General features: G+C 50.8%; 1 protein-coding gene and 1 long non-coding RNA gene across 2 annotated transcripts; one reads left to right on the forward strand and one right to left on the reverse strand.

Moving 5' to 3' along the window:
* Positions 1–18,216, reverse strand: LOC136792856 (uncharacterized). The gene is made up of 3 exons (XR_010837383.1): positions 17,480–18,216; positions 9,158–9,303; positions 1–1,644 (listed from the first exon to the last, which is right to left on the reverse strand). It is a non-coding gene; the product is annotated as an uncharacterized lncRNA (long non-coding RNA).
* TRIB1 (tribbles pseudokinase 1) lies at positions 17,058–25,435 on the forward strand. The gene is given in 4 exon segments (XM_059043177.2): positions 17,058–17,892; positions 17,894–18,304; positions 20,323–20,615; positions 23,080–25,435. Coding segments are annotated over 4 exon segments (1,728 nt in total). The 5' UTR covers positions 17,058–17,334; the 3' UTR covers positions 23,546–25,435.
* Positions 25,436–27,288: the final 1,853 nt, after the last annotated feature.

A 27,288-nucleotide genomic window follows, 5' to 3' on the forward strand; every position in this document is an offset into this window, starting at 1 on the left:
CAGTAGCTGTGCCACAACAGGCTTAGTTGCTCCACAGCACGGGGGATCTTCCCAGACCAGGGCTCGAACCCGTGTCCCCTGCATTGGCAGGCGGATTCTTAACCACTGCGTCACCAGGGAAGCCCTGGATGTTTATGTGTTGAATGAGTGAATTCAAGAAGTTCAAGCCCACCCAGACAGCACACATAGGGCAAACTTTGCTAACTGCCTCTCTAAATCCCTTCCCTTTTCCTCGATAACAGAGAATGCCCACCAAGCAGTGGATCGCCATTGGCTAAACCAATCATGAGAATCCTGTTCCTGCTTTCCAGCTCCCCTCGGGGCTGGGAGTGACCACGTGACCCAGTTCTGGACAATGAGATTAAAAGGGTGTCTGGATGGGAGTCTGTGGGAGGGCTTTGTTTTCCTGGTGAAAGGGGGCTCTGAGACTCTTGGCTGAAGATGGCCAGGACAGTATCTCCTGCTCCTGGACCCACACTGCTTTGCAATGTGACTTTGCAGCTCCTCCATCAAAAGGTGGAGTTTATTTCTCACCCTTGTGATTGGCCTTGTGACTTGCTTTGTTTGACCAAAATGTAAACGGCATAACATTGTGGGACTTCCAAGGCTTTGAATTTCCGAGAACTTTGAAGCAGACTCATGTTCTCTTGCTATTCTGAAACCACCATACAAGGAAGCCTCAGCAAGCCTCCTAGAGCAGGCAGGGGCTGGCAAACTATTCTTATAAAGGGCCAGACAGTAAATATTTTACTTTTTTTTTTTTTGGCCACACCTTGGCATGTGGGATCTTAGTTCCATGACCAGAGATCGAACCCATGCCCCCTGCATTGGAAGCACAGAGTCTTAACTACTGGACTGCCAGGGAAGTCCCTAGATAGTAAATATTTTAGACTTTGTTGGCCATTCAGTCTCGGTCTACAACTGTGCTGTTGTAGCGTGAAAGCAGAGAATACGAAAGGAATGTATGTTCCAATACAACCTTATTTACAAAATCAGGCAGCGGAGGCATAGTTGGCTAACCTCTCTACCTTAGAGAATGAGAGAGCAGTGGAGGGAGAAAGTTTCTTACTGCTGCTGTAACAAGTGACGTAACACAAATTTACTATCATACAGTTCTGGAGGTCCGAAGTCCAAAATTGGTCTTACTAGGGTAAAATCAAGGTGTTGGCAGAGTTTGTTCTTTCTGGAAGTTTCAGGGAAGAATCCGCTCCTTGCCTTTTCCAGCTTGTAGAGGCCACCCACATTCCTTGGGTAGTGGTTGCCTTTCAGAAATGGCATCACTCTGACCTCTGCTTCTGTCATCACATATCCAATAGCCAGCATCAAATATCAGATATTTGAGTTAGGCTATCTTGCACAATATAGCCCCTACTGAGCCATCAACTGACTGCTGTCACATGAGTGAGCCCAATAGACCAGTAGGAGAACTGCTAGCTGGTCCCAGCCCAAACTCTGACCCTCAGAAACATGAGCTAATAAATAATTGTTTCCAGCTACCAAGTTTTATGGTGGTATTTTAAGTGACAATAAATGACTGATACAGAAATATTTGACACCAATAGTGCCACTGTTTTGTGCTCTTCCCTTCTTTTTCAGCCTTGAGGGTAGAAGTGATATCTGGAGCTGCAGCAGCCATCTTGCAACCTGAGGGAAAGACCAACAGAATCATGGTATGGCTTTGACATCACTGTGCTGCCAAAATAACAACAGTCCTCGTTCAGTTTTGAATTTCTTTTTATGTGAGAAAATAAACCTGTATTTATATAATACTATAATTCCAGCTACTTGCAAACTAAATAACATCCAACTAATACATGGCAAGTTGTCAGGCCTCTGAGGCAACTAGGAAAGAGTCAGGGATAGCTAAGAATTAAGAAGGCAGGAATGATGTTTGACGGGGGAATTTCGAAACCTGGGTCCCAGTCGTGTTCAGTTTCTTCTTCTGAACCTTGACCTGCCATCAGCATAAATATCCGGAGAACCTCCTTCCAGTGGAGAGAACTTGGAAAGGACCCAAATGAGGAATGTCTGAAAGGCACCTGGGTTCAGACTCACTGATGAGACTTGGAGCTCTTGTCCCTTGGCTGTGTCTTCTTGAAGAGAAGTGACTCAGGACAGTTACAAAACTCTGAGGCCCATGTTTATTTACACTTGGACCCTTTCACTACTCTGGGCAGGAAGATTTCCAGCCTTAGGTTGTTCTCCCAGAGGAATTGTTGCTGGGACTGGAGAGTGGCTGGAAAGAAGCTGCCCTTGACTCACAGCAAAGAGTCAATGGAGCACACAGGTGAAGGCCAGGTGGTTGTTTCAGCAGGAAACATCCCAAAGCAGGACCAGGGCCAGCCCAGGTCCCCTCTGCTTCTTCCTCCTTCCTAGAAGGTTCCAATTCCATCTGTGAAGAACCCCCTTACACTTCCTTCCACACACACACACACACACACACACACACACACACACACACACACACACACACTGGAAATGTGCTTTCTCTCCTTTCATCTCCAAAAGCTCTTTTCTTCTCCATTTTGTACATAACAACAATGGTTACTCATTAATGACTGCTTACCATAAGCCAGGCCTGTGCTAAGAGCCTCATTGGTATTAGCTAAGCAAATCCTCACAGCAAGCCTGTAGGTGGGTTTAAAATTGCTCATTTGACAGATAAGGAAATGAACATAGTGAGGTTAAGTGACTTGTCCAAGGTCACACAGGCTGTAAGTAGCACAGCCAGGATTAAAATCCAGGCATTCTGATTCCAGAGCTCAGACTCTTAACCACAACCCTCTCTCACCTGCAGAGGAGGAAAGTAAGGCTCAGAGAGGTTAAGTAACCTGCCTGACGTTGCAGAGCCAAGATTTGCACGTGGGTCAGTCTGGCTACAGGTTCCTGTACTTGTTCTCACCCTGACACCTGTTTGCCTCTGAAGCCTCCTGACAGCATCGCCCATCACCCCCAACTGTGGAGAAATGAGCACTAGACCCAGAGAGTGGAAGTCAGATTTGAGCCTTACTTCTGCCCTTTCCTCATCTGCTGACCTTGCGCCAACGGATGTTGTTGGCTGTAAATTGAGACTTGGGTTTGCCCCTCCCACCTGAGTGGACTTTGTTGATTTAATGTGATTAGGGGTGTGGAAGAATCGGATCAACTGTGGGGTTGGTGGTGGTGTTCTTGCTGTTTTTCTAACGCCCCAGCCTGGGGTAACTGTATTTCTGGACTGGCGTTTGACCTGCAGGGCCTTGTTCTGGCAGCCAGGTGAGTTTGGGGTTTCCTGCTGCTGTGGGAAATTCCCACCCTCCATAAAACACTCAGGGATGCAAGGGTTTTGCAATCAGTTACTGCATCAGGAAGACTCTCTCAGTGGAGCCATTTTACCCAGGTGCTGGCTCGGCCAGCCGGAGGTGGGGCATTGGGGGGATGGATAGGTGTTTCCTCTCCCACCACCCAGACGGCGCCTGCAGCAGGACCAGCTGGGCCTTGGATCAACCCAAACACCCCCAGGAAAGTGCTGGTCCTATGGGGGGATATGACGAGAACCGGGACACCAAAGCCAGCCTGGGAAGTGGAGTGGGGGACATGGATGGACCGGGCAGCAGCCCCCTGCCCCGCCCCGCCTCAGAGGGTCCTCAGTCCTGCCCTGCCACTAATCAGCTGTGACACAGGGCAAGCGGCAGGCCCTCTCTGAGCCTTGGGTTCCTCATCTGCAGAACGGGAGACAAATTCACCCGGATCCCACAGGAAGATCAATGTGTATTTTCACCCTCACTTTTATTTATTTATTTATTTATTTATTTATTTAATTTATTTATTTATTTTGCGGTACGCGGGCCTCTCACTGCCGTGGCCCCTCCCATTGCGGAGCATAGGCTCCGGACGCGCAGGCGCAGCGGCCATGGCTCACGGGCCCAGCCGCTCCGCGGCACGTGGGATCTTCCTGGACCGGGGCACGGACCCGCGTCCCCTGCATCGGAAGGCGGACTCTCAACCACTGCGCCACCGGGGAAGCCCATCACCCTCACTTTTAAAAGTAAGTCCTCGGTAAGCTCTAGCCACAGTCGTTGTTATTATTACTCTATGACTCTGCCTGGCCTGTTTGACCCCAGCAGCACCATGGAAAACCCGCAGTTTCAGTCACCTCGGCCCTGCCGCCATAACCTTGAGACTGTTCCTCTGACCTCCGTGAACCTTATTTTTGGGACGGGACTATACCCACCTAGTCTGTGGGTCAGTGGTATGAATTCAATGAGAAAATGGGTCTGGAGGGCCCGGCCCAGTGCCTGGCGCAGAGGAAGTGCCCGTCAATGGTGGCCTTTATCATGAGTCCGGCTTGGATGGGACCCTGAGGGAAGCGGAGCTGGGGAACAGAGGAAGCGATTGTACAGAGGTGAGTGGGGGAGGGGAGCCTCCCCGGGGGCGGGTAGTGACAGTCCGGGGCCGCCTGGGCCCGGCTGAGCCCTACTTGCACTTCGTTCTCTACGGTCGGCATTCATCCCCGCAGCCTGGGAACAGCGAAGGAGGGGGCCCTTCCGCGAGGCCGCACCGGACACCCTCAGGATTTTCCCATGCCCTCTGTTTGCTCGCAGGTTTCCACCCGCGGGCTCATAAAACGTTTTTAACCCTCTCCTGCCCCAGGAACTGTTCCCCCCCCCCCCCCCCCCCGCAAACATCATGAGGGACTGGACTTTCAGATGATAAAAATCATCCCCGAAGGCAACGGGGACATCTTCCCAAAGCACCAACGGGCTGGGGCTGCCACCGTGCACGTCTCTTCCCAGTTCTGTGCTCAGTGGCCTCGTGTGGGTCCTTCAGAATGGGCCACAGGGGAGTATTTACACCATGGAAATCGGCAAATACTACAGCGCTGCACAGCTTATTAAACATTCACCGGCACCGCTCTGTCCCCCAGCAACTTGGAAATGAGGTTGTCCTTGGAGTTAAAGTAGGATTGGTCTTCAGCGGAGGAAACCGGGGGGCAGACCATACAGGTGTGAGAGAAGAGTTGGGGGACCTTTGCCCCCTTCCCTGCCAAACTCCTAGCAAGGTCAATGGCAGTAACTTCTAGAAAGAGAACTGGAGAATGATGGTAGTTTGGGAAGCAGGAATCTAATGAGACGGTTGTCCTGATGTCTGTTTGGAGAAGGATGGCAGGGGGCTGGAGTGCACGGAAAGGGAGCTGGTCCGAGCACAGGGGTCGAGCAGCACCCCCGGCGTGGACGGCGGCCGTGCTATCACTGGCATCACCCTCTGTTCGCCCAGCGTCCCTCCCATCAGCTTCCTTCTTCAGAACCCGGACCGCCCTCTCCCATGAGCTGCGTCTCACGCCGACTGCACCCCGGGAGAGAACTGGATTGATCCATGCTGACTGCCAGCTGTACCCCAGTTAGCTAGAGCTACTGTGACAAAACACCACAGACCAGGTGGCTTAAACAACAGAATCTTATTTTCTCACTGTTCTGGAGCTCAAAGCCCAAGATCAAGGTGTTGGCAAGTTTGGTTTGTTTGGAGACCTCTCTCCTTGGCCCACAGATGGCCACCGTGTCCTCACATGGTCACCCCTTGGAATGTGTGTTATCTGTGTCCTAATCTTCTTTTCTTATAAGGACATCAGGCATATTGGATTAGGGACCACCCATATGACCTCATTTTCACTTAATTACCTCTTTTAAGGCCCCATCTCCAAATATGGTCACAGTCTTCAGTACTGGGGATCAAGGACTTCAACATGTGAATTGGTGGGTGTTGCGGGAGGGAGACCGCAGTTTAGCTTACAGCAGCAGTAATTGATTCAGAAATGGGCATATGGCCCAATTCAGGCCAATGGTATAAGAGAGGATGTCTGCTGGGGGTGGAGCGGGGGGGTCTCTGAGGAAACCCTCATCTCTCCTATGGGAGAGCACAGGGAGAGGGAGAGATGCTCTCTTCTTCCTTTGAAAACTGTCATGTTGGGATGCGATACCCAGGCCTGCTGGAGCCGACAATGAGGGTGGTACCTGGAACCCTCCAGCGCTGAGTCGGTGAATCAGCCGACCCTGGAATCGGCCCAAAGTGGTCCTTTGGGTTTAAGCTGGTTTAAGTTAAGGTTCTGGTTACACTTGAAAAACACCCTAACTGCCATTTGAAGCAGAGATAGTCAGAGGTCCACTTACACCTACTCTCTCCATCTTCCTAGGCTCATGGCAGGACACATGTCATTTCTCATCTTCCCTTGGAGTTGGGTGGGACCATGTGACCAAGTTCTCACCGACGGAACGTGAATATGAACGCGGGGCGTATGTGCCCTCTGCAGGCTGTAGCGGGTGTGCCTCCTTCACCCACTCCCCCCCTCTAGCCAGAGAGGACCTGATGTGGCTGAGACTTGGCCTTGACCATGTGGATGCTGTGCTAGGGCCCCAACATGGAGGGAACCTAGGTCCCTAAAAATCTGTCAGTCGGTAATGGCCACCTCGGAAAGTTACAGGGGAGAGAAACAGTCTCCGTCGTCTTCACACAGCTTCTTTCTGGCTATCTTTGGGTAAAGCAGTAGAGCTTTGCTTTGACTAATACATCATCTTTATTCTAAGGTGGAGAGAGTTTTGCCAGAGCAAACTAGATGGCAAATGTTTCCTGCAGAAGACTTTCTTTCCCTTTAGGGTCAGAGATGGCTTCGAAATAGACTTCTTAATACTGCCAAGTCCCCTTTGTGGATTCCATTTGTGCAAGTAACTTTCCGATAATGTGGCTTCCTGTGGGCGGCTTGTCCAGGCAAAGGGAATGCTTTCATTGATCTGCTGATGCGTACATCCTGCTCTGCCGGATGCCTGCCTTTATCAATGTAGTTCTCACTATGTGTCAAGTTCACAGCACCCGGTTCAAGTGAATCTGCTTCTGACGTGTGTCCAGACTCTACAAGGACAATGTCAGGTTCCAGAGCCTGGCCCATGAGGAACCTCCTGGCAGAACTAATCTCTCCCTCCCGTGTGTCCCTCTTCTATTATCTATTTCATTTTGCTCAGACCGCAGTGCTCTGTGCCACTGACTTCCTTCCCATTCCACTGGGAGCTCACAGAGGACAGGGCTGCACTCCACTCCTGGTGTCTATCATGATATCAGCCTAGTGCACAGAAGGAGCTCAGTAAGTATGCTCCCAATGAAGGCTGACTTTGGCCAAGGACAAAGATCCCTTCCCGAGCCCCAGTCTAGGTTCACCCCAATATACAAAATAGGAATATTCCCCAAAGGTCTTGAAACAAGGTTTGATAAGTTAAATTGTGTTTTACATGCACTAGGTAAGCCCTCCCTCAAACCCACAGGTGAAGCCATGTGTAGTCTCACCCCATACCCATAGGTTAAGCAGAGGCACTTACTCTATGGTTTCCTCAAGAGAAATGGAGAGAGTGAGACTGTGAGGGAGGGAGGGAGAGTGAGAGAGAAAGAGAGAGAAAAAGAGAGAGAGAGAGAGAGAGAGAGAGAGAGAGAGAGGGAGAGAGAGATCAGGGAATGGAGCAGAGGAACAAGGGAAGGACAAGTGCCTGGAGATGGTCCAACCTTGGGTTTGAAATCTGGCTCCCAGTCTTTCTAGCTGTGTGACTTTAAGCAAGTTACCTAGCCTCTCTGGGCCTCTCTTTCCTCAGCTGACAAGTGAAGATGATCATATCAATCTGTAGGGCTGTTGTGAGGATAAACGACATAACACATGCAAAGCACATAGAGTGGGTATCCAGCAGAGGTGGGTCTGCTTCCCCAATAAAGGCAAATCATCTTTGGACAGTCTCCCAGGGAAGGAGGTGGCCTGAACCCACAGGCTATGTGGACGACTACCCCTCTGCAATCTTTCACAGAAAGCCAGACTTTTGTCTACCGGGTTTGCATAAGACGAGTTATAAAGTCTGCAAACCCCTTGACATCTGCCCCTACTGAATTTGCAGCTGCCAGTTAGACCAAAGGGGGAAAGACCTCCATGCTGGGAGCCAGCAGGCCTCTTTGCCACACTGCTGAGCTGGCCCTCCCACCCCATGCAATCTCCGCGACCCCAAGAGATCTGCCCCAGCCCCCCTGCCCTTCAGTTCTTGCCTGCAGCCTTCCTCAGGAATACTGCAGAAGAGCCACAGGCCTCGAGTTTTTTAAATGGAAATCCCAGAAACCAATCGGTCCTGTACACGGGGCCAGGCTTCCTTTGAGAATGAAGGGAGATGGGCTTGGCTGGCTGCCACCAGAGCCTCATTCAAGCCGAGTGAGGGAAAATGGTATGTTTGAAGAGGCAAGATGAATTACTTCAAAATAGCCTGAAGATCTCAGATCAGATCACCGGTAGGGTGGAGCTTTTTTTTAATGAGAAAAGGGAAAAAGAAGCCCATAGGATGTGTGTGTGTGTGTGTGTGTGTGTGTGTGTTTGCAGTACGCCAGCCGGTACGTGGGCCTCTCACCGCTGCAGCCTCTCCCGTTGCGGAGCACAGGCTCCGGACGCGCAGGCTCAGTGGCCACGGCTCACGGGCCCAGCCGCTCCGCGGCACGTGGGATCTTCCCGGACCGGGGCACGAACCCGCGTCCCCTGCATCGGCAGGCGGACTCTCAACCACTGCGCCACCAGGGAAGCCCCGCATGTATGTTGTTTGATGAATGCTTTATATGTCAAGATGACTTACTGTGAGGCAGAGCTAGCAAGGTCTGAGCACAGGGGCCTCCCCAAATCCTGGGAGATGCTCAAGGAGCTTATGGGGCAATTATCCGAGTTTTGAGAAAATGCCTCCCTTCCTGTCAGCTCAGCTCAGGCTGGTTCCAGCAGGAGAGAAGAAAGTGTCTCTAGGCAGCAGGGCCACCTGGCTGTGAAGTCCAGCCTGCACTCTGCTGGCCCAGCCGTCTACCAGTTGTGGGGTTGTGACCATCCGGAGGAGGGAGCCCCCTTTTCTAGTCAGCCTCTAAAGGTGTCCTATGGGCTGGTGAGGCCCTGCCTGTCAGGCCTCCTAATTTATCCAGAACAGTTTCAGAATATTACACTGGTCATCCATTGCTATGTAACAAATCACCCTAAAACTTAGGGGGTAAATGATTCTGCGGGTCAGGAATTCAGAGAGGGCAAGGTAAGGATGGCTCTTGTCTGCACTGTGATGTCTGGGGCCTCAGCTGGGAAGAAGCATGTCGCTGAGGCTAGAGGATTCACCCCCAGTACGGCTTCCTTACTCACCTGTCTGGTGCCTGGGCTGGGATAGCTGCAGGACAGTCTCAGCTGGGTCTTTCTTCTGGAGCGTCTACCTGTGGCCTCTCCAGCACAGTGTTCTCAGGGTAGACGGACTTCTTACTTAGCCACACAGGGTTCCAACTGCAAGTGTCCTGCAGAACAAGACAGAAGCTTCATGGGCTTTTGTGACCCAACCTTGGAAGCCTCAGAGTGGCACTTTCATTGTACCTGATTGGTCAAAGAAGTCCTGAGCCTGTCTAGATTCGAGAGACTCTGCCTCTCAGTGAAAAAAGTGGCAAAGAAGTTGCAGCTATGTTTTTATAACTATCACGGTGGTCTTCTGGGCTGGGCAGACAGGAGGAAAGAGGAGCACCCCTTATACCTAGACTACCCCAGTCCCTCTGGTGGGGAACATGTGTTTCCAGGCTACGGGCCCTTCTCTTTTTTGCCATCTGGAGCGTCTCTTGGGAAAAGAGGATCTCAAGGGAGCACTTCTGAGGATGCAAGCTCAAAAGAGCTCCAGGGGCCATGCTGCTAACATATATGTGAGGTGGCAAGTGTTAGACAATAAGGAACAGTGGGGACTGTGGTAAACTAGACGGTACATCATCACTGCAATGACCTACAAAACATGCTGCAGATTTGTTCCGGCCTCTGGGCTTCTGATTTGTAACCCTTGACATTAAATAAAAGAATCAGTAGCAGAGATGGGACCTCAGAGATACAAAGGCCAGTGGTTTTCAAACTCTTTTTCTCCAAAGCAGTGGAAGCCTTTTCTCAAACACGATCTTACAGAAGCAGCATGACATGGAACATGTGATGGAAACTGGAATGGGCAGCCCAGAATCCCACATCAGCTTCCCGCTCTCTTCTTTTTAAAAAATAAATGTATATATTTATTTGTTTGTTTATTTATTTTTGGCTGTGTTGGGTCTTCATTGCTGCATGCCGGCTTTCTCTAGTTGCGGCGAGAGGGGGCTACTCTTTGTTGCGGTGCGCGGGCTTCTCATTGCGGCGGCTTCTCTTGTTGCGGAGCACGGGCTCTAGGCGCACAGGCTTCAGTAGTTGTGGCTCGCAGGCTCTAGAGCGCAGGCTCAGTAGTTGTGGCGCACGGGCTTAGTTGCTTGGCAGCATGTGGCATCTTCCCGGACCAAGGCTCGAACCTGTGTCCCCTGAACTGGCAGGTGGATTCTTAACCACTGCGCCACCAGGGAAGTCCTCCCGCTCTCTTCTTAAGTTACCTCCATGAAGCCCAGCGTTCCAAGGAACCCAGTCCGAGAACCACCCGTTTAACATCTTCGTGCAAAAAAGGAGAAAAGTGAGGCCCAAACTGGGAAAGTGACTTGTCCAAATCCACACTGTGAGCTAATGACAAAGCCAGGCCTTGAACCCAGGTCTTTTCTGACACGAAGACCTATGCCCTTTCCACAGGCAATACAATGAATGCCTTACATGTGCACGAAGCTTAATAGTCGACAAAGTGTTTTCACCTGTATTAGGACAACCTGCTGCCTTGTGTCTGTCCCCCAACCCCTTCCCAGCCTACAGGTGATCTTGGTGAGGGCAAGTGACTCACCAGGTCAGCAGTTAAGGGCTGGGCCGGGGGAGGGAGGTGATTCCCCAGCCAAGTGGTAGAGAGGGTTAGCCATTGTCCATGTGCTGGAAGAATCAAAGCAAAACTGAACCAAGAGGGCTTCCCTGGTGGCGCAGTGGTTGCGAGTCCACCTGCCGATGCAGGGGACACGGGGTTCATGCCCCGGTCCGGGAAGATCCCACATGCCGCGGAGCGGCTGGGCCCGTGAGCCGTGGCCGCTGAGCCTGCGCGTCCGGAGCCTGTGCTCCGCAACGGGAGAGGCTACAACAGTGAGAGGCCTGCGTAGCACAAAAAAACCCCAAAAAACCAAAAAAACCAAGAGCCAGTGGACAGGGACAACTCACAGAGGAAAGGTGCAGCAAATAACTCTGAAAAAAGTGAGGGGTGTTTCACCATTTCATCTAAGGCAGTTGTGGAGTTGTGCCCGCCTCTGGATCCAGGAAACTTCCAGCCTCTGTCCCTGAGAGGCTTCCAGTCCAGCCACCCTGACAAGTGCATGTAAACCCTGGACAGGCCATCTGTGGAGATAAGTAATAGATTGTCCATGGTCTTCCAAGGCCGCCTTTTCTGTGAAGTCTGCCCTGATCCTTCCTTCCTCTCCCTGCCAAATTATTCTCTGCCTTCTAGGCAATAGACTGCAGCCATTTGTTTATATTTCTGTTTATTCTGCCTTTTCCACTAAGGCTCATTCCGGAAGGGCAGGGATTATGCAAATTACAGATCAGGTCACTGGGAGAGCATTTTAAAGGCAAAAGGCAGAAATGAGCATAGGAGGAGGTGGGAGAGAAGGTGTTGGTGGAGCTCTCAGGAATCAGTCACAGGGACCAGTGCCTCTCTCTTAGACCTGGGCGATCCAGCCCTGACCTGATCCTCTGCCCACTGCATCTGTCCCCACATGGCCAGGGGCTGTGCCTACATAGAGCCTGTACCTGCTGGCCTAGACCAAATTCCAGGTACCCAGGACTGGGGAATCCTCTGCTCCAATGCCCAGAACATTAGGGTCCAAGAGTCCAAGAGTTCTTTCCTGGGTCTATTTTCCCAGCGTGACCTGCTGTGGGCACCTCTAGCACTGTGGGTGGTCAAGGAAGGGCCAAGGGCAGCACCACAGATGTAGATGTTGGCATGGCCAAAGTGTGCCCTGGAGACCTTACAGGGGGAAGGCAGAGAAGGGGCATCAGTTCACAGACTCTCATTTTCACTTTGTCCAGCCCCCCACAGATGTTAGGGGGAGGCCTGGATGACCTAAGGCTTCCTGTGTTCTTAAAATTAATAATTAAAAAAAAGAAAAATTTTTAAAAAAAGGAGTAATATGAAATCATCATGTTAAGGTCAGATTTGAGGCTCTACAAATGTTAATTTTCTATCTGTGTATGTGAATGATTGGTGGGGGAAGGGTAAGTTCTTAAAAGATAAAGATTTTTACTGAACTAAAAAAAAAAGAAGATACAGGAGGAGAAATATATGGATGAACTTTCTCTTCATTGGGAGACTGGGTGGTATATAAAGCAGAAAGAGCCAGAATTGAGGTCAGCTGGATCAGGGTTCCGATTCTAGCTGGCCACCTTCCAGCTGCGTGATCTTAGACAAGCTAATCAACTTCTCTGAGCCTTCTTATGAATCTGTAAAATGGTGGTAATAACTAGTTTATGAGATAATTTTGAACGTTAAACAAGAAAATAGACAAGGTTCTACCATATGGGAGGAACTCAGTAAATCTTCATCGCTTTTCCAGTTTTTGGAACCTTGTCGTAAACACTAATATTGTTTTTCTTAAATATGTCCCAATTTTTTTGGAATGGGTACGACATTCAGAACCTTCCAAATGGCGCTGCCAGGCACCTACCTGGGCATGAATGAAAATGAATCAAGCCTTAGCTCATCAGTAGCCCAACTTTGTCCCCCAAAAATCAATACACGTTTCTCCACATTATGTAATATGTGCTTTCCTGAGACGTTGGAGGTAAATCAATTTTTTCCGTAGTTCAACATGTCATCCAGTGAGCATTGGGCTGAGGCTACAAAGGGGACGCACACACACACACACACAACCAGCTGTGATTCTTGCTTTCAAGTTTCCTATATTTTTATCAAACCACACCATAAATGTGCCAAAGGAGCTTGCTAAATGGCATCGCATGGTGGACCCTTTTATAAAGCAAAGAACCCTTTTAACACAGAAAGAATTACTATCCAATTCACATCCTATTTACTTATATATCTGTATTTGTCAATTTGGATTTTCATGGTAAAGGCCTTTTCCAATTCCAGCGTATGGTAAACCGATAATGAATATTTGTTGACTAAATGAACAGAGTTCAAAATCAAGGCATGCCCATATTTGATAATCATATTTGTGTACGGGTAGATAACTCATAAGGACAAATAGTTTATAGCTATTTGTTCCCATAGAATCTTGCAGGGGAGGAAAAACAGGCCTTTGTTATGCCCATTTCACAGGTGAGGCAACTGAGGTCTATAAAGAGTAACTGACTTCCTCAAATAAGTATCTGAAAAGTCTGATGGAAGTTCACTCCAGACTTTGCCAGCAGGGAAAGTACCAGCAATGAAGTCAGGAAAATTTTAGCTCACTTGTCCCCTTGGCTGACTTGATCTCGGGACCTGTCATGAGTTCATGTCTGTCCTCCCAGGCATGCAGGCTGGAGGCCCCCAAAGCTTCAGCCCTTTCTTTTTCCATATCCTGTTGCCTTCCAGGGCTAGGCATTCAACTCTGAAATCTGTGCCCTATTCTCTAGTCCCCTGTTTTGACCAAGTGCCTGTTCTCCATTCCTGTCTCTCATCTCAGGCCCTCCCTGTGGGTGACCCTCTGCCCTTGAGTACATTTGTTTGGTTGTCACTTACTAAGCCCCTCCTTTATAACAGACACTGGGCTAGGGACTGGAGACACATGGCTGAATAAGACATGGCCTCTGCCCTCTGGAACACAGCTGAGTGGACAGTGCCATGAGAAAAAGCTAGATGGAGGACTCAACAGCACTTGGCAGGACATTTAAATTTGACTGCTGTTCAGGGGAAATCTGTGTAGGGTTTTGAAGGATGAATAGGAGTTCATCAGCTTGGCAGTGGGAGGGGAGGGAATTCCAGTGGGAGGAAAGAGCACAGGCAAAAATGCAGAGGTGTGAATTAGTAAGATCTGTTTAGGGCCCTACCAGAAGCTGGCATGGGTATGTTGCTAGCGAGGAGACAAGAAAGGTGAGACTGGAATGGGAAGTAGGGCCAGGAAAGGGGGTATTTGGATTTTATCATCTGAGGGTCCCCACCAGGTTTTTAGGCCAGGGCCTGATGTGATCAAATTTAAATTTTAGAAAAAGTGCTCTGATAGCAGTGTGGGGAATGGATTAAGGAGCTCAAGGATACATTTTGTTTTGTGCATCATTATATCACCAGCACCTAGTAGGTGCACTGGCAGAGTAGGTGCCCTTGTATGTTGAAAGGGTGAATGAGTGATCCAGTTAGCAGCTTACTGCAGAAAGCCAGGAGAAGTTTCTGGACTAAGATCATGAGAGTAGAGAAGAGCGGATTGACATGGGAAAGGTACAGGGTTTGTATCAGTCAGGAAATTGGAACCCAGGCCAGGAAGTACAGTGGAAAAAAATTAAAGCGAAGAACTAGTTATGAAGGTATTGGAAGAGCAGAAACAAACATAGAACAAAACAACACGGTGTAGGGGGTGGGCCCAGAGGTTATCAACATCTTGAAGCTGCTTCCACCCTAGGGCAGGAGGGATGAAAGTTGTGTCACTTGGTCCCAGGAGCCAGAGTGCCTAGAGCAAGCTAGGGCCAGGAAGAGGGAGGCGGTGCCTTGGTTGGGTCCCCCAGGAAGCCTACTGGAGATGGAGATTAGCATGCAGGAGGTTTATCAGGGAGTGCCTGTGGAAGGGGAGGGAAGGAATAGGACTGGGTGGAGGGAAGAGTTGGGCTGGAGGCAATCTCAAGGAAGAACTCAGCTGACCCTGAATGGGCGGGCTGAAGCTGGGTTGCCCTTCAGAGTTGGCTCAAGTTCGGGCAAGGAGGCTGGACTCCACAATCACCTGTCATTGGGTGTGGACCTCCTGGGAAGGGAGTGTGAACTTGGGGCAAGGTAGCCCTTCTCGGTTGAGGCAGTTTCCAAAACTCCTCAAAGGCACTCCTAGCAGTCCCCGGGGTGGAGGGTTGGGTGGGTGTGGGTGGATAAATCCTTCATTCCTGTGGGGAGATCTGGCAGCACATGGCAACAGCTACACAGAGGGGCTGGCTAATGGGGCCTGGGCCACAGAGGACGGGCAGCCAGTGCCCAAAGTAGCACCCTCCCATCTCCCTCCAGGGCCTCCATCTGGGCAAAAGGGGCTGTAAGCCAGTGGGCAAGGGAGCATAAGAAATAGTCTGCAAGGGGCAGCTCCAGGAAGCTGAGGAGGGGACGGCAGGGGCTGGCTGTGAGAGCTAGCAGGTCTAGGATGGACCCAGTGACAACTGAGTGGGGGATAGGAAAAGGGTGGATTCAAGGGGAAATGACTGCCAGGGATTCTGGCCCTGGGAATGGGTGGTGGTGATGCCTTTCCCTCAGAAGAGGCAATGAGGGAAGTGCACACCTTGGAGGAAGATGCTGGTGGCCCATGCTGAGTTTGCCATCCAAGTGCTGATGGCCAGCTGGCGGCTCAATGGATCTTAAATAAATAGCACAAAATGAACTTGAAAGAAGGAAAACCTCTGGTGGGCTCTCACCTGTTTACAGGATTAAGTGCAGCCTTCTCAGCAGGCATTGGCGCTTTTCACATTTCCCCCAATGACAGGTGCAGGCTCAGCTCTGGCTTTGCAGCCACCCTGGCCTCTTTAAGCTGACCCTACCCTTTCCCACATCTCTGCCCCGCCCCCCCACAGCAACTCGTTTACAATCCCACACATCCCCTCAGGTCAAATGCCTTCTGGGGGGAATCCTCCCTAACTCCTCTTTTCTCTGTACAAACTGTAATCTTCCTTGAGTTCCCACAAATGCTTAAGAGCTTGAATGCATTCAGTAGCTATTTGACCACAGCAAGTAACTTAATCTTTGCAGGCTTCCTCTGTGTGAAAAATGGCAAAAAATAACCCCACTGGGTGGCTGTAAAACTGCAGTGTGTGTAAAGTGCACGTTACAGACCTCAATTAATGTTAGCTATTATTACTAGTGTTCATCTTCTAATCCCTAGCGTCTAGTTTAGCAGATGCTTCATTAGTATTTGCTGAACGACTGGAGATTTGATATGGAAAAGGATTTATCCTTGGGGCTCGACCTGGTTTTAGAAAATGAAGTATTTAGCAGAAGTACAGAAGGGACTGTCTGATAACAGTTATCTATGTTGGGTGTCCAGGGACTCCAAATTGACCTGGTTCTCGAAAGAAAGGAAACCGACAGATTCTAGGTTGTTTTTTCACGGAGCTTTGTGCAGGGTCTGACACACATCTCGAGCTCACCCAAATTACGTCGCACGAGTGCGTGCACACGCCCTGGCAGGGTTGCCCGGGTGTATAGGCAGCATCAGTCGGTGGCCAGTATGACTTACACTCCGCCACCCGGCCACCACAGAACCGGGATGGCCCCGGCGTCTTAGACCCTGCTGCTGCGCGTGTGGAGGCTGGGGAGAGGGCAGGAATTCGGCGACGGCCACGTGGGCCCCTTCCGCCCTCTCCCCACATCCTTTGTTTCCTACCGGCCCCGGCTCAGGAAGCTCTTTCTGCGAGTCACCGCGAAGGGGCGGCCCGGGAGCCCGGAGGAGCTATTTCCGTGCAATCCCGGCGGGCGGCAGGCGCGGGAGGGGCGTGGAGGTGGAGGCAGCGCAGAAGGCCCAGTGTTTGCTCTTATTTCATCCAACAGAAGCTTCTATTTGTGGAAGCGAACAGACGCTGGGGATTAGAGCTGGGAGGGGGCGGGAAAAAGAAAAAAAAAGCCACATCCACTACCACGCGCAGGTCTTCCCCGGAACCACCGCGTGGGGGTGAATGAGTGATTCTGGAATTCATCACCTTCTCTCTCCTCCCTTCCTCCGGCCACCGCCGGGCCTCGGCAACGCCCACGGCTCCAACCGGAGGTCCCAAGGCACGGGGCATTGAGGGGATCCCCGGGGCAAGAGGTGTCACCCCGCGGCTGCAGCGAGCGGCGGGTGCTGAGAGCCCTGGTGCGCGCGCCCGCAGTCCATTGTGCTCGGTGTGAATGGGGAGCGCGCACCAATCAACGGTCGCTTCGCCCCCCACGGCCCCTCCCCTCCCGCCCACTTCCCCGGGACCCTGACGTCACGGGAACTTTTCCTCCGCCCCCTCCTCCGGCTTCTCGCGCTGAGCCCGCGGCCTGCGGGAGGGCGCGCGCCTCCTCCCGCCTCGACCAGCCCGGGGGGCGTGTGCGCGCGCCCCAGCGGGCTCAGGACACGCCACCTGCGCCGGAGCGCGCTCTGCCCGAAGCATCCCCAGCCGTCGGGCCACCCCCGTCGCCTCCGCCGACCCAGCTGCACCTCCCCTCCGCTCCGGTGACTGCTCGCCCGGCGGCAGGGCCCGAGTCGTCGCAGCCACCTCATTGCACAACCCGGCTTCCTAACTGTTTACACAGCCCGGCCTGTGAGTGTATGTGTATACAGCGTGAGTCACCGGGAGGCGGAGGAGGTGGAGGAAAAGGAGAAGGAGGAGTGCACTGGCCGGGATCGGTGCGGCGCACACACTCACTCACACTCAGTCACCCTCTCCGAGCGCGTCTGTCTCGCGCACACTCACGCCGGGAGCCCGGAGCGCGTAGAATCCCGGGCGCCGCGGAAAAGTTGGTCCGGCTTTCGCTCCGACGCTTCTTGCTTCGGGAAGTGCATTTGCTCCGTGGCTCCGCCAAGCCTGCGGAATCCTGTTCTCGCTGCTCCGGACCTCGGAGGCCGCCGCCGCCTCTGCTTCCCCGACTGTCGGCAGCCTCTACAACAATAGCGAGGCGCCCCGAGCCGGTACCCACGGGGATCCGGGGACCCGAACCGGCCTCCTTGCCTCGGACGCGCGGCCACCGTGGTCCTCGCGTGTACCGCGAGCGCCCGGGAGCGGCTCCGGCTTTGCCCCCCGTGGGGGCAGAACCAAGGTCCGTCTGCAGCCTCCATCCCGCGGGCTGGAGTGAGTCGCGGCGCCGGCGCCGACCCCGTTGCGTCTTCCCGCGCCGATCCGAGGACGTACAAAGCCGGGGCCGCCCCGGCCGGGGACGGGATGCGGGTCGGTCCCGTGCGCTCTGCTATGAGCGGCGTCTCGCAGCCCCGCGCTCCGGCCTTGCTGCTCCCGGTCGGCCGGGGCGCCCCGGCCAAACGCCTGCTGGACGCGGACGACGCGGCGGCCGTGGCGGCCAAGTGCCCACGTCTCTCCGAGTGCTCTAGCCCCCCGGACTACCTCAGCCCCCCTGGCTCTCCCTGCAGCCCGCAGCCTCCGCCCGCCGCTCCGGGGGCTGGCGGCGGCTCCGGGAGCGCGCCGGGGCCCAGCCGCATCGCCGACTACCTGCTGCTGCCCCTGGCCGAGCGCGAGCATGTGTCCCGGACGCTGTGCCTCCACACCGGCCGCGAGCTGCGCTGCAAGGTAGGCACTCAGGGGGCCGGGATCCGGCGGGAGGGTCGCGGGGTGAGGGGACACGGTGGCAGGCAAAGGTGTTTGGGGTCTCGCCCGCCGTGCCCGGGGGCCGAAGGTGCCATCAGGGCTTGGACTTGAGGCAAGGCGGATCAGGGGGTTTGAGCCCGGTAAGGCAGCATTTAACCAGAGTCACCCTATTGCGGATTGAGGGGTTCGGATGGAGTGGTATAGTGGGGGCTTGGCGGTCGAGAGGAAGTGCGGTGCTCAGTTGCTTTACAACATCTATATTATTTGCTTAGCGCCGAGTTTAGTGCGTGGCGTTCCACATAAGTTATGGAATTGAAATGGATTCCAGGGCCATGCCATTCCCCCTTTCCCATTCTCCTCGCTTCCCTCGCCCCTCGTTCTGGAAGGACGCCCTGCCGTGGGTGCCTCCTTGGAGCTTGGAGCAGCTGGCAACTCTCATGCTGGGGCTGCGAGGCACCCGGGCTCCGCCGTGGGTGGTAAGGGGGCGGGAAGTCCGTGTTGGGCTCCGGTCTTGGGGATTCCGGCTGCAACCCGCGCTGGAACCGGAACCCTGTCCTCCCCAGAGAGTAGTCTGAGAGGGTCTTCCAGCGAGGGCGAGGGGATTTGGCCGGAATAGAAATGTTGGAAAGCCCACACCGACTAGGAACCCTCGTTTCCATTCATGTCTTGCTTTTCCGGCCCGCGATTTTCCTTTGAACATAAGGGGCTCCATCCAGGAGGGGATACAACTCGTGAAAGCAGGATCCTCCGCACTCTCCTCCAGTGCCCATAGACGCAGAACATTCCCACAGGCCATGCACCCTTTGCGAGCTGGACACCCGGGCCTCGGACATCCCTGAGAACCCTCCGGGCTGCTCATTTTCACCCGAAAGATAGGGTCACCCCTCCGTTTAAGTCGCTCTTTGGTTTTCTGCAACTCACCTGACCCCCCGAGCTCCCCTCCCCTGGGCTCGCTGCTGCCACCTACTGTCCGACCCGAACGAAACTTGACATGTGTGATAAGCCCAGTTTAAAGGGGGGAAAAAAATCTTTTCTTCGTGGTGGCTGGGGAGCGGAGCTCAGAGGGTATGAGTGTGGGCTGGAGTGGGAGGAGGGGGGCAACGGAAAGGTTTTTCGAGCTGGTGCCAGAGCAACGCAGCGTCAGAGGTGGGGTGGGTCTGGTCATTGTGCAACCCCTTCCAGTTCCTCCGAGCAGATAATAGCTGAATCCAGATGGTGACAGCCCGTGTGTCACCGTTTCCAGTTGAGTCTAGGATATGAGTAACCGGACTAAACAAAAGGCCCTTAAAGAGACCAGCCAGCTTCTTAGAGAAGATGATACCCATGTCCTGAGTGAAAGTGGGGATGGGAGTTGGTTGGTGTCGGGGTGGGGGGGGGATAAGTAAACAAATGAACCCCCCCCCCCGACCCCCCCGAGAGGATCCCGTATCCCTTCTGTGGAAATTTTAACTCAAGACTGCTTATACCTGAGTCAGCCTAGGCAGGTTGCTTAGGGCTGTGTTGACAGTCTTGCTCTTGGAGTCATCTGTTCCTTCTGAGTAATGACAGAGCTGTACATTCTCCAGCTGTATGTTCTTCCACTTGGAGGCTGCAGAGTCACCATGTCCTGTGCTCTCCCTGGTCTGCAGGAGGTCATACATTTCTATCAGCCACTTAGCACAGCATTACCTGCCAACGAGAAAGGGCCACAGAGGGTGGGGACTTAGGAGCTTAGCTCTCTGGAGCCGGAAGGCCAGACATAGAAGACTTCTTTCACACCATCCATATGGTAACTCTTTGGAGATTTGCTAGCCCTAGATGCTACTCCCTTTGGGTGTTAGGAGTAGCCCAGGCTGCATAAGGTGGGGTTGCTGAGCTAACGGGTTGCAGGAGGTTGGTGTAAATGAATGGAGCCTCACTTTCAACCAAAGCCCAAAGATTGAGCACTGCAGCCCAGCCCAGGATCTGGGAGGCAGCCTCTGCTTTTCTAGCCTCCTAAGTGAGTCCCCTTCTCTCTGCAGGTGTTTCCCATTAAACACTACCAGGACAGAATCCGGCCTTACATCCAGCTGCCCTCACACAGCAACATCACTGGCATTGTGGAAGTGATCCTTGGGGAAACCAAAGCCTATGTCTTCTTTGAGAGGGACTTTGGGGACATGCACTCCTACGTGCGCAGCCGGAAGAGGCTGCGGGAAGAGGAGGCTGCTCGGCTCTTCAAGCAGATCGTCTCTGCCGTTGCCCACTGCCACCAGTCAGCCATCGTGCTGGGGGACCTAAAGCTTAGGAAGTTTGTCTTCTCCACGGAGGAGAGGTGAGCGGCCTCCACAGCCCCTCCTGTGCCTTTTGACACCAAAATGAGGGTGCAGGTCGGGTGGTTAGGTGCAGGGTGTTGGTTCAAAACAACACCAAGGGCTCAGTTGTCCCAGAGTTAGTCTTTAGAAATCCTCTCTCCAGAGGAGCCAAAGCCAAAGTTGGTTATTCTACACCCTTGTGGACGTGGCCTGGGGACACCTTGGTGCATCTGTGGGATGTCATGTGAGGACAGGATGCCCTCCCCGCTTCCACCCCAGGATCAGGTTTATTCCCCATCGTTGTCAGAAAGGTCAGTTCTTCTGGGGTACAAATGTCAGTCGGCCCTTCACAGCATCCATTCCTAGAGGATGTCTTCAAATCCTTGTTTTTACCGAGTGGGGTTTTTTCCTTGTTTTTTTCCCCTGTTTGTTTGTTTGTTTGTTGTTTATTTATTGTACCTAGTAAGTATCACAGAGCTGATCAGACTGTCGTATTTGCAGAAACCTATCCCTTTCCTTCACACCACACTCCTATTATGAGTCAGGCTTGGCCCCCAATATTTTCTCCCCATTCTCTGGTGACTTTTTAGACATCTTGTTTGGATACATCTTCAGAAGATAGCCACAGTTGAATGAGAAATGGAAGCTGGCTAGAATTGGTTGCTAAATGTGGATCATGGCTTACCTCATAAAGAACAAGATGAGCTCAATAAGACAATAATGTGACATTAAGATTCAGAGTTGAGGTTTCAGTTGAGAATTCAGGAAGGCCCAGGAGATGCACCTTACCTGATTTTAAGAGGTGGGCCCACATCCCTTGTGGAAAGATTAAAAGCAATACCATTGTAGAATTGCACAGGTGGGTGTGTGTTACTTTGTTGTAGGTATTCATGCAGGGCTCACCCCACCTGTGCTTTTTTTTACCCTTAACTTCAGATCCTATGAAAAAGTATAAGGTTGAGTTGCCAGAAAGCATGGCTTTGTGTCTGACCTTGCAAGAGTCATTGGCTCATACTGATTAGCAAAGAAAAGCAAAGTGTTGGCAGTGAAGAAGTTTCCAATTCCTGGAACACGCTCCTTTGATATGGTGATGTATTTTCTGAAACACACCTTACACACCTCTTTGCTTACTATTGAAATCTGCCATTGCACAGGCGAATGTCATGTGCGTGGAGTTTAGCAACCCGAGGGTTAAGCAATGACAGGCTGGCGCTATTCGTGTAACCAGCACAGGTGCAGGGTTTTAGTACTACAGCAGCCAATCAGTGGCAGACAGTGTGGGTTGAGTCATATTTTCCGTTTACAGAACCAATGGGTATTTTACATAACGATGGGGGGGGTAGGTCAGGCTGAGGACATACTGAAGTTAGCACATGTATACTACACTCCAGGGAACAGGAAGGCAGGAAGAAGAAAAAAAAAACAAAAAAAAACACTAGACCTTTGAGAGGAAAAGGAATTGACCCACCAGCCTGTACCAAATGTTTGCGTCTAACTTCGCAACGGGTGACTTACTGAAACAGGGCTATTTCAGAGAAGCTGGGAGAAGCATAAGTGGCCATCAGGTATTGGAGACTCCCCACGCGGCTCTGGGCTTTGGGGAGGCCAAGAGGCTTGAGTGGCCGGACCTGAACAAGGAGGAACCCGCAGCTTCATCAGAGAGCCTTAACTAAAGATGTTTCAAACCTCAGTTGTTACCTGAGGAGATAAACCCTTACCTGAGGAAATGAGCTCAGGTGTTGATGTGCCATCCTAGGGTGTGTGTGCATGTGTGTGTGTGTGTGTTTGTATGTGCTTGTCCTCTCTGTCCAGGCTAAGCATTCTTTGCAATTAAACATCCCAATAAATGTAATTAACATTCCTTGTACATTTCCCGTCATGGCCATCATGGCTTGGGCTCAGGTGGACAGAATTCCTTCTGTGTGTATATGTCTATGTGCGCAGGAGTGCTAACTGACAACCTGTGCTCAGTAACCGTGACCTTGGGCTCCGTGTTCTGTAATGTTCTGTAATGCCAAGCAATGGGTCCAAGTAGCCCTGGCAGTCAGTGGCATAAGAGATAAGATCGGCTTGTAGGATGCCCAGGCTCTCCCTGAAGCAGTAGGATAGGTGCTCTTCCCTGATAGCTTTTGGAGAAATGTCAGCATTCCCCTGAGACAGGCTCCCATTGCTGCAACGTGAACTCTGTAAATTGTGTAACCCCTATTAGGATATGTCTTATAAGCTGTAGCATAATGAATAGTATTTGGGGCTTTGCATCATACCCTCCACCCCAGGCTCTCTCTCAATACTTTGCTAATGTTTATTGCAGTTTGTATTGGTTTGTGAAATCCTGGGTGATGCAAGGCACTGCTAACTGGATGAAGGGGTAACTGGCATTCCTTGGGCCTTTGCGATGAGTACTTGTGGGCGCTATTATTGGGAAGGCCTTGTTTTTCATAGTAGCTGATCTGGAAGTGATGGCTTGTCTCCTCTCTCCTACAGAACCCAGCTCAGACTGGAAAGTCTAGAAGATACACACATAATTAAGGGAGAAGATGATGCTTTGTCAGACAAACACGGCTGCCCAGCCTACGTGAGCCCCGAGATTCTCAACACCACAGGGACCTACTCCGGAAAGGCGGCGGACGTTTGGAGCCTCGGGGTGATGCTCTACACCCTTTTGGTGGGACGCTACCCCTTCCATGACTCAGACCCCAGTGCCCTTTTCTCCAAAATCCGACGTGGACAGTTCTGCATTCCTGACCACATTTCCCCCAAAGCCAGGTGCCTCATTCGCAGTCTCCTGAGACGGGAGCCCTCAGAAAGACTCACTGCTCCAGAGATCTTACTCCATCCCTGGTTCGAGTCTGTCTTGGAACCTGGGTACATCGACTCAGAAATAGGAACTTCCGACCAGATTGTTCCAGAGTGCCAGGAGGACAGTGATGTCAGTTCCTTCTTCTGCTAATCCCGAAACCTCAGAAACCTCATAATTCTCACACATGGCATTTCCATTTCTAAAGATGGACAGGCCTTTCGGCGCCTGGCCAGCCAGACACGTGATGGCATAAAGACTGTTGCTGCTGAATTCAACATGGCGCCCTCTTTCTTCTCTGTCCTGATGAGTGACTGGAGGTGAGCAGCACACACTCTGATTGGCTGCCCTGCGGAGTTGTTTCCCCTAATGAACCTTCGCCAACTGTCCCTTTGTCAGATTTGGGGGTTCCGCATCTTTTACAGGTGGCAAGGAGTATGGATATCCTACGGCATGTGATCAAGTGAAATGAACATTCTAAAGGGAGAGGAAATGAATCGCACAATGGCATTTTGGGCAAGAACCGTATTTTTAACAGGGTGACAAATAATTTGGGCCAATAAACCTGCCATCTTTGAACTTGTCTTTGGTAGCCAGACTTTTGCTACCCTAGCTTCTCTGATCGGAAAGTTGTTTTTTCTGCTTTGGTTTAACACTCACCCTTTCTTCATCTTTTTTGGAGCAGACTGTTTCAGGGCCATAGGAGCCTGCCTGAACCATGAACCCAGAATTTCTCCTCCATTTCCTGCCAAGACCTCATTTGCACTAATGCCCTCTTTCTGACCTTGAAATGCACCCTCCCCCCCCCCTTCACTATAAAAGCACTTACCAGCTAACTGTGGAAAAGTATCATAAAAGATTCAAACTCCTGGCTGTTTTAGAACTCTGAGCTCAGACAGAGAGACTGGAGACCTTTAACAAGAATTTGAGCACTTGGAAACCATTAGCTTTCTTGGTTCCCCTCAAATATGTTAGCATTTATCCTTTACTTTTTTCCCCAAGACCATCTCAGGGTGGAGCATTTTGTCTAGGAGGAGAAAGATGAGAAGGCTTTCCACTCCCTCTCCCAGGAGCAAATGTTAAACATCTTTGTGCTTCAGAGAAAGTGAATTTTGGATAGTCTTAGACGGTTCTCAGACTGACTTCCAGAATTGTACTTTAACCACCCCCATGGGTATGGTCTGGAGTTTTGCATGACAGGTTGTTAATATTTCAGATGTGGGGTGGTTTATGAATACATCTGTATCATCAGTATCTGGGATGAAATAGCAAGCCCCAAATCTTTAAACTTGAAAGGGACGTTAAAAGTCATCTGGTCCAACTTCTTTCATTTCTCTGCCACCTCCCAATGCAGACATCCGCGCCCCCCGCCACACAGCTAATTTCACAGGTGGGTCTGCAACCTCTTTATGAATGCTTCCAGAGATGGGCACTCACTACCCACAAAAGATAGAGCTTAACAAAGAAACTGCCACTTGCATTAAAAAAAACAAGTACAGATGAAATATCAGTAGATGTCTCAGACAGTACTGAAATCAGGTGATTAAACGGGTAAACCAAACATACTGTATTTTGAGAAATGGCACAAAAACAGGCAGTCACTTTTAAGGGCTACGCCTAGGCAAACTACTAACATGCATTGTGAGAATACCGTGTATACCTCACGTACTGTGTACTTTGTACATACAGTGTACCTTTTATACATATGTCCGATTTTGTTGTTGTTGTTTTGGCTCTGACGCTTGTTCTGTTGTCTGTGTCTGTCTGAATAACCTGCGTGTCTAAGACCACGTGAAATGTGAATGGTCATTGTCAATATTACCTTGACAGAATCATGGGACTTGGAGAAGAGGGAGGACAGAAGCCTCTGTCCCACTAACGCTCTTGTGGTTGCTTGAATGTTGTATCTGTGATACATGACCCGGCTAAGGACTCTGGGCTGGCTGGGGCTTCGAAACACTAGATCCTTCCTGTACATGTGTATATATGTGAGACGGCTGTTTCTGACTTGTAGAGAAATTTTAATAAATCTGGTTTCGTAAATAGGTGCAGTGACTTTCTTTGGAGTCCAATCCGCCGTTGCCTGGTACAATTTCACGCTGAGGATGCAAAGGTCTCTGGCATCAGGGCCTGTAATCTTGAGGAGGAGATGGAGAAGTAAACAGATGATGATTATTACGTATGGCCTTTGACAGCTGAGCCCATTTACTTTTTCCATTGAAGTGGGCAAATTCATTTTGATGGGTGAAACCAATTTGGTGATTCAGGTTGGTGAGGGCTATGGGTTGAATTTAGAGTCGAGAAACATTTCAAGAGGAGCATATACATAAAAAAGTCTTGAGTTGTAAGAGTCCCTCTGACTTACGGTCCTTTTTAGTTTAGGACCTTGAGAATTTGATGAAAGTTGTGGACACTTCTCAGAAAAATGTACATGTGTGTCCAACAGAAGTTTGTTGTAATTTCAAAGGTCCACATACATCCCTGAAGGCAACACAGGACTTCTGTTGAGAACCAACCTTCCCCCTTACCTCCCCCATTAGACTTAATTAAAATGACTAATTGAGGCTCTTCCTCTTTTTCCTTTTTTCCGGTAAGTGTGAAAATGGAACTAAAGGAAGGAAAACTGAAAGCAACATTATTTTGAATTACAAAGGCAGAGAAAGGGAAAGGATTTTGATTTGATTAGGTTGTATAGCTTCACTATCACATCAGAATTTATTCTGTATGAAGTCAGCATCCAGAGTGAGTTTTAAAAAAAACCTTTGCATTGTAAGTGTAACAAATATATAGAAAAATGCACGTAGAAGTGTGTGGCTCTGAATTTTCACAAAACAAACACACTGGCCTAACCTACAGTCAGGGCAAGGAAACAAAACACTGCCAGGACCCCAGGAGCCCCCTCCTACCCGTTTCAGTCCCTACCTGACACCTCCTCCAAGGGTTACCACCATGGGACAGAATTTTAACTCTTAAGTTCTAATGGTAAAAGTTAGAATGAGGATTAAGTCATCACTCTGGGCTTAAACGAAAAGGCATACAGAAATTACAGATGACACAGTTGCCCTTTTCTAGGATTTAGGCTGAGATCACTCAGGAAAGAGACCTATGACACCAAAGTAAGTGCAACTCAGGCCTCGTGACCCAGGAACTTAAGAAGTGGAAAAAGCACGAAGCAACACAAAAAAATGGTCAGATGCCTGAGTAGCTAAGAGACTAGGAAGCTGGGAGTTGATCTAGGGCCGTTCCATGAAGAAGACCCTTAAACCCCAAAGTTCCTGGGTCCTCAGAACATACACTGCAATTTCTCCCTGCCCTGATGAAGCCAGGCAAGGCTCAGCACAACTCCTTGGGCACACAGAAGGCTAATACTTTGGATTTCACAGAGCTTTTTAATCTAAGGATTTCAAAATACTTTGCAAGCAATTAAGGTTACAGCACCTTTTTGTTCTGTCGTTGCATGAACAAAGTGGAGAGAAATATGGGTCAGGATTGGCTGGGATGACACGTGATGCCACAAATCCATTAAAGTCAATCTCTTCAAAGGTTGGAACAAATCTGGGGCAATCACAACCAGTTACATCATAGAAGGTTGGAAGGAGAGTGTACGGAGCACCGATTAAAAAGCTGATCACTTTTATTTTCTCTTGTACCCTCAACGTAAATCATTCAAGTAACATCTCAATGACTGTTTATCCATATTGTACTTTCTAGAAGTTTTCACTCTTTTTCTCCCCTTTTCCTTCTCCCTCTCCTTCTCTCTCTCCTTTTATATTCACAGCAGCCAAGTGAAATAGGCAAGTCAAATATTATCTGCTCCATTTGATAGATGAGAAAACAGGCTCGAATGTCTTTCAGGAGCTACTTAGAAGTAAGCAGCTCAGGGCTGGGACATAAAC

Source organism: Kogia breviceps, chromosome 17, assembly GCF_026419965.1.
Source record: "Kogia breviceps isolate mKogBre1 chromosome 17, mKogBre1 haplotype 1, whole genome shotgun sequence".
Classification (NCBI taxonomy): Eukaryota; Metazoa; Chordata; class Mammalia; order Artiodactyla; family Physeteridae; genus Kogia; species Kogia breviceps.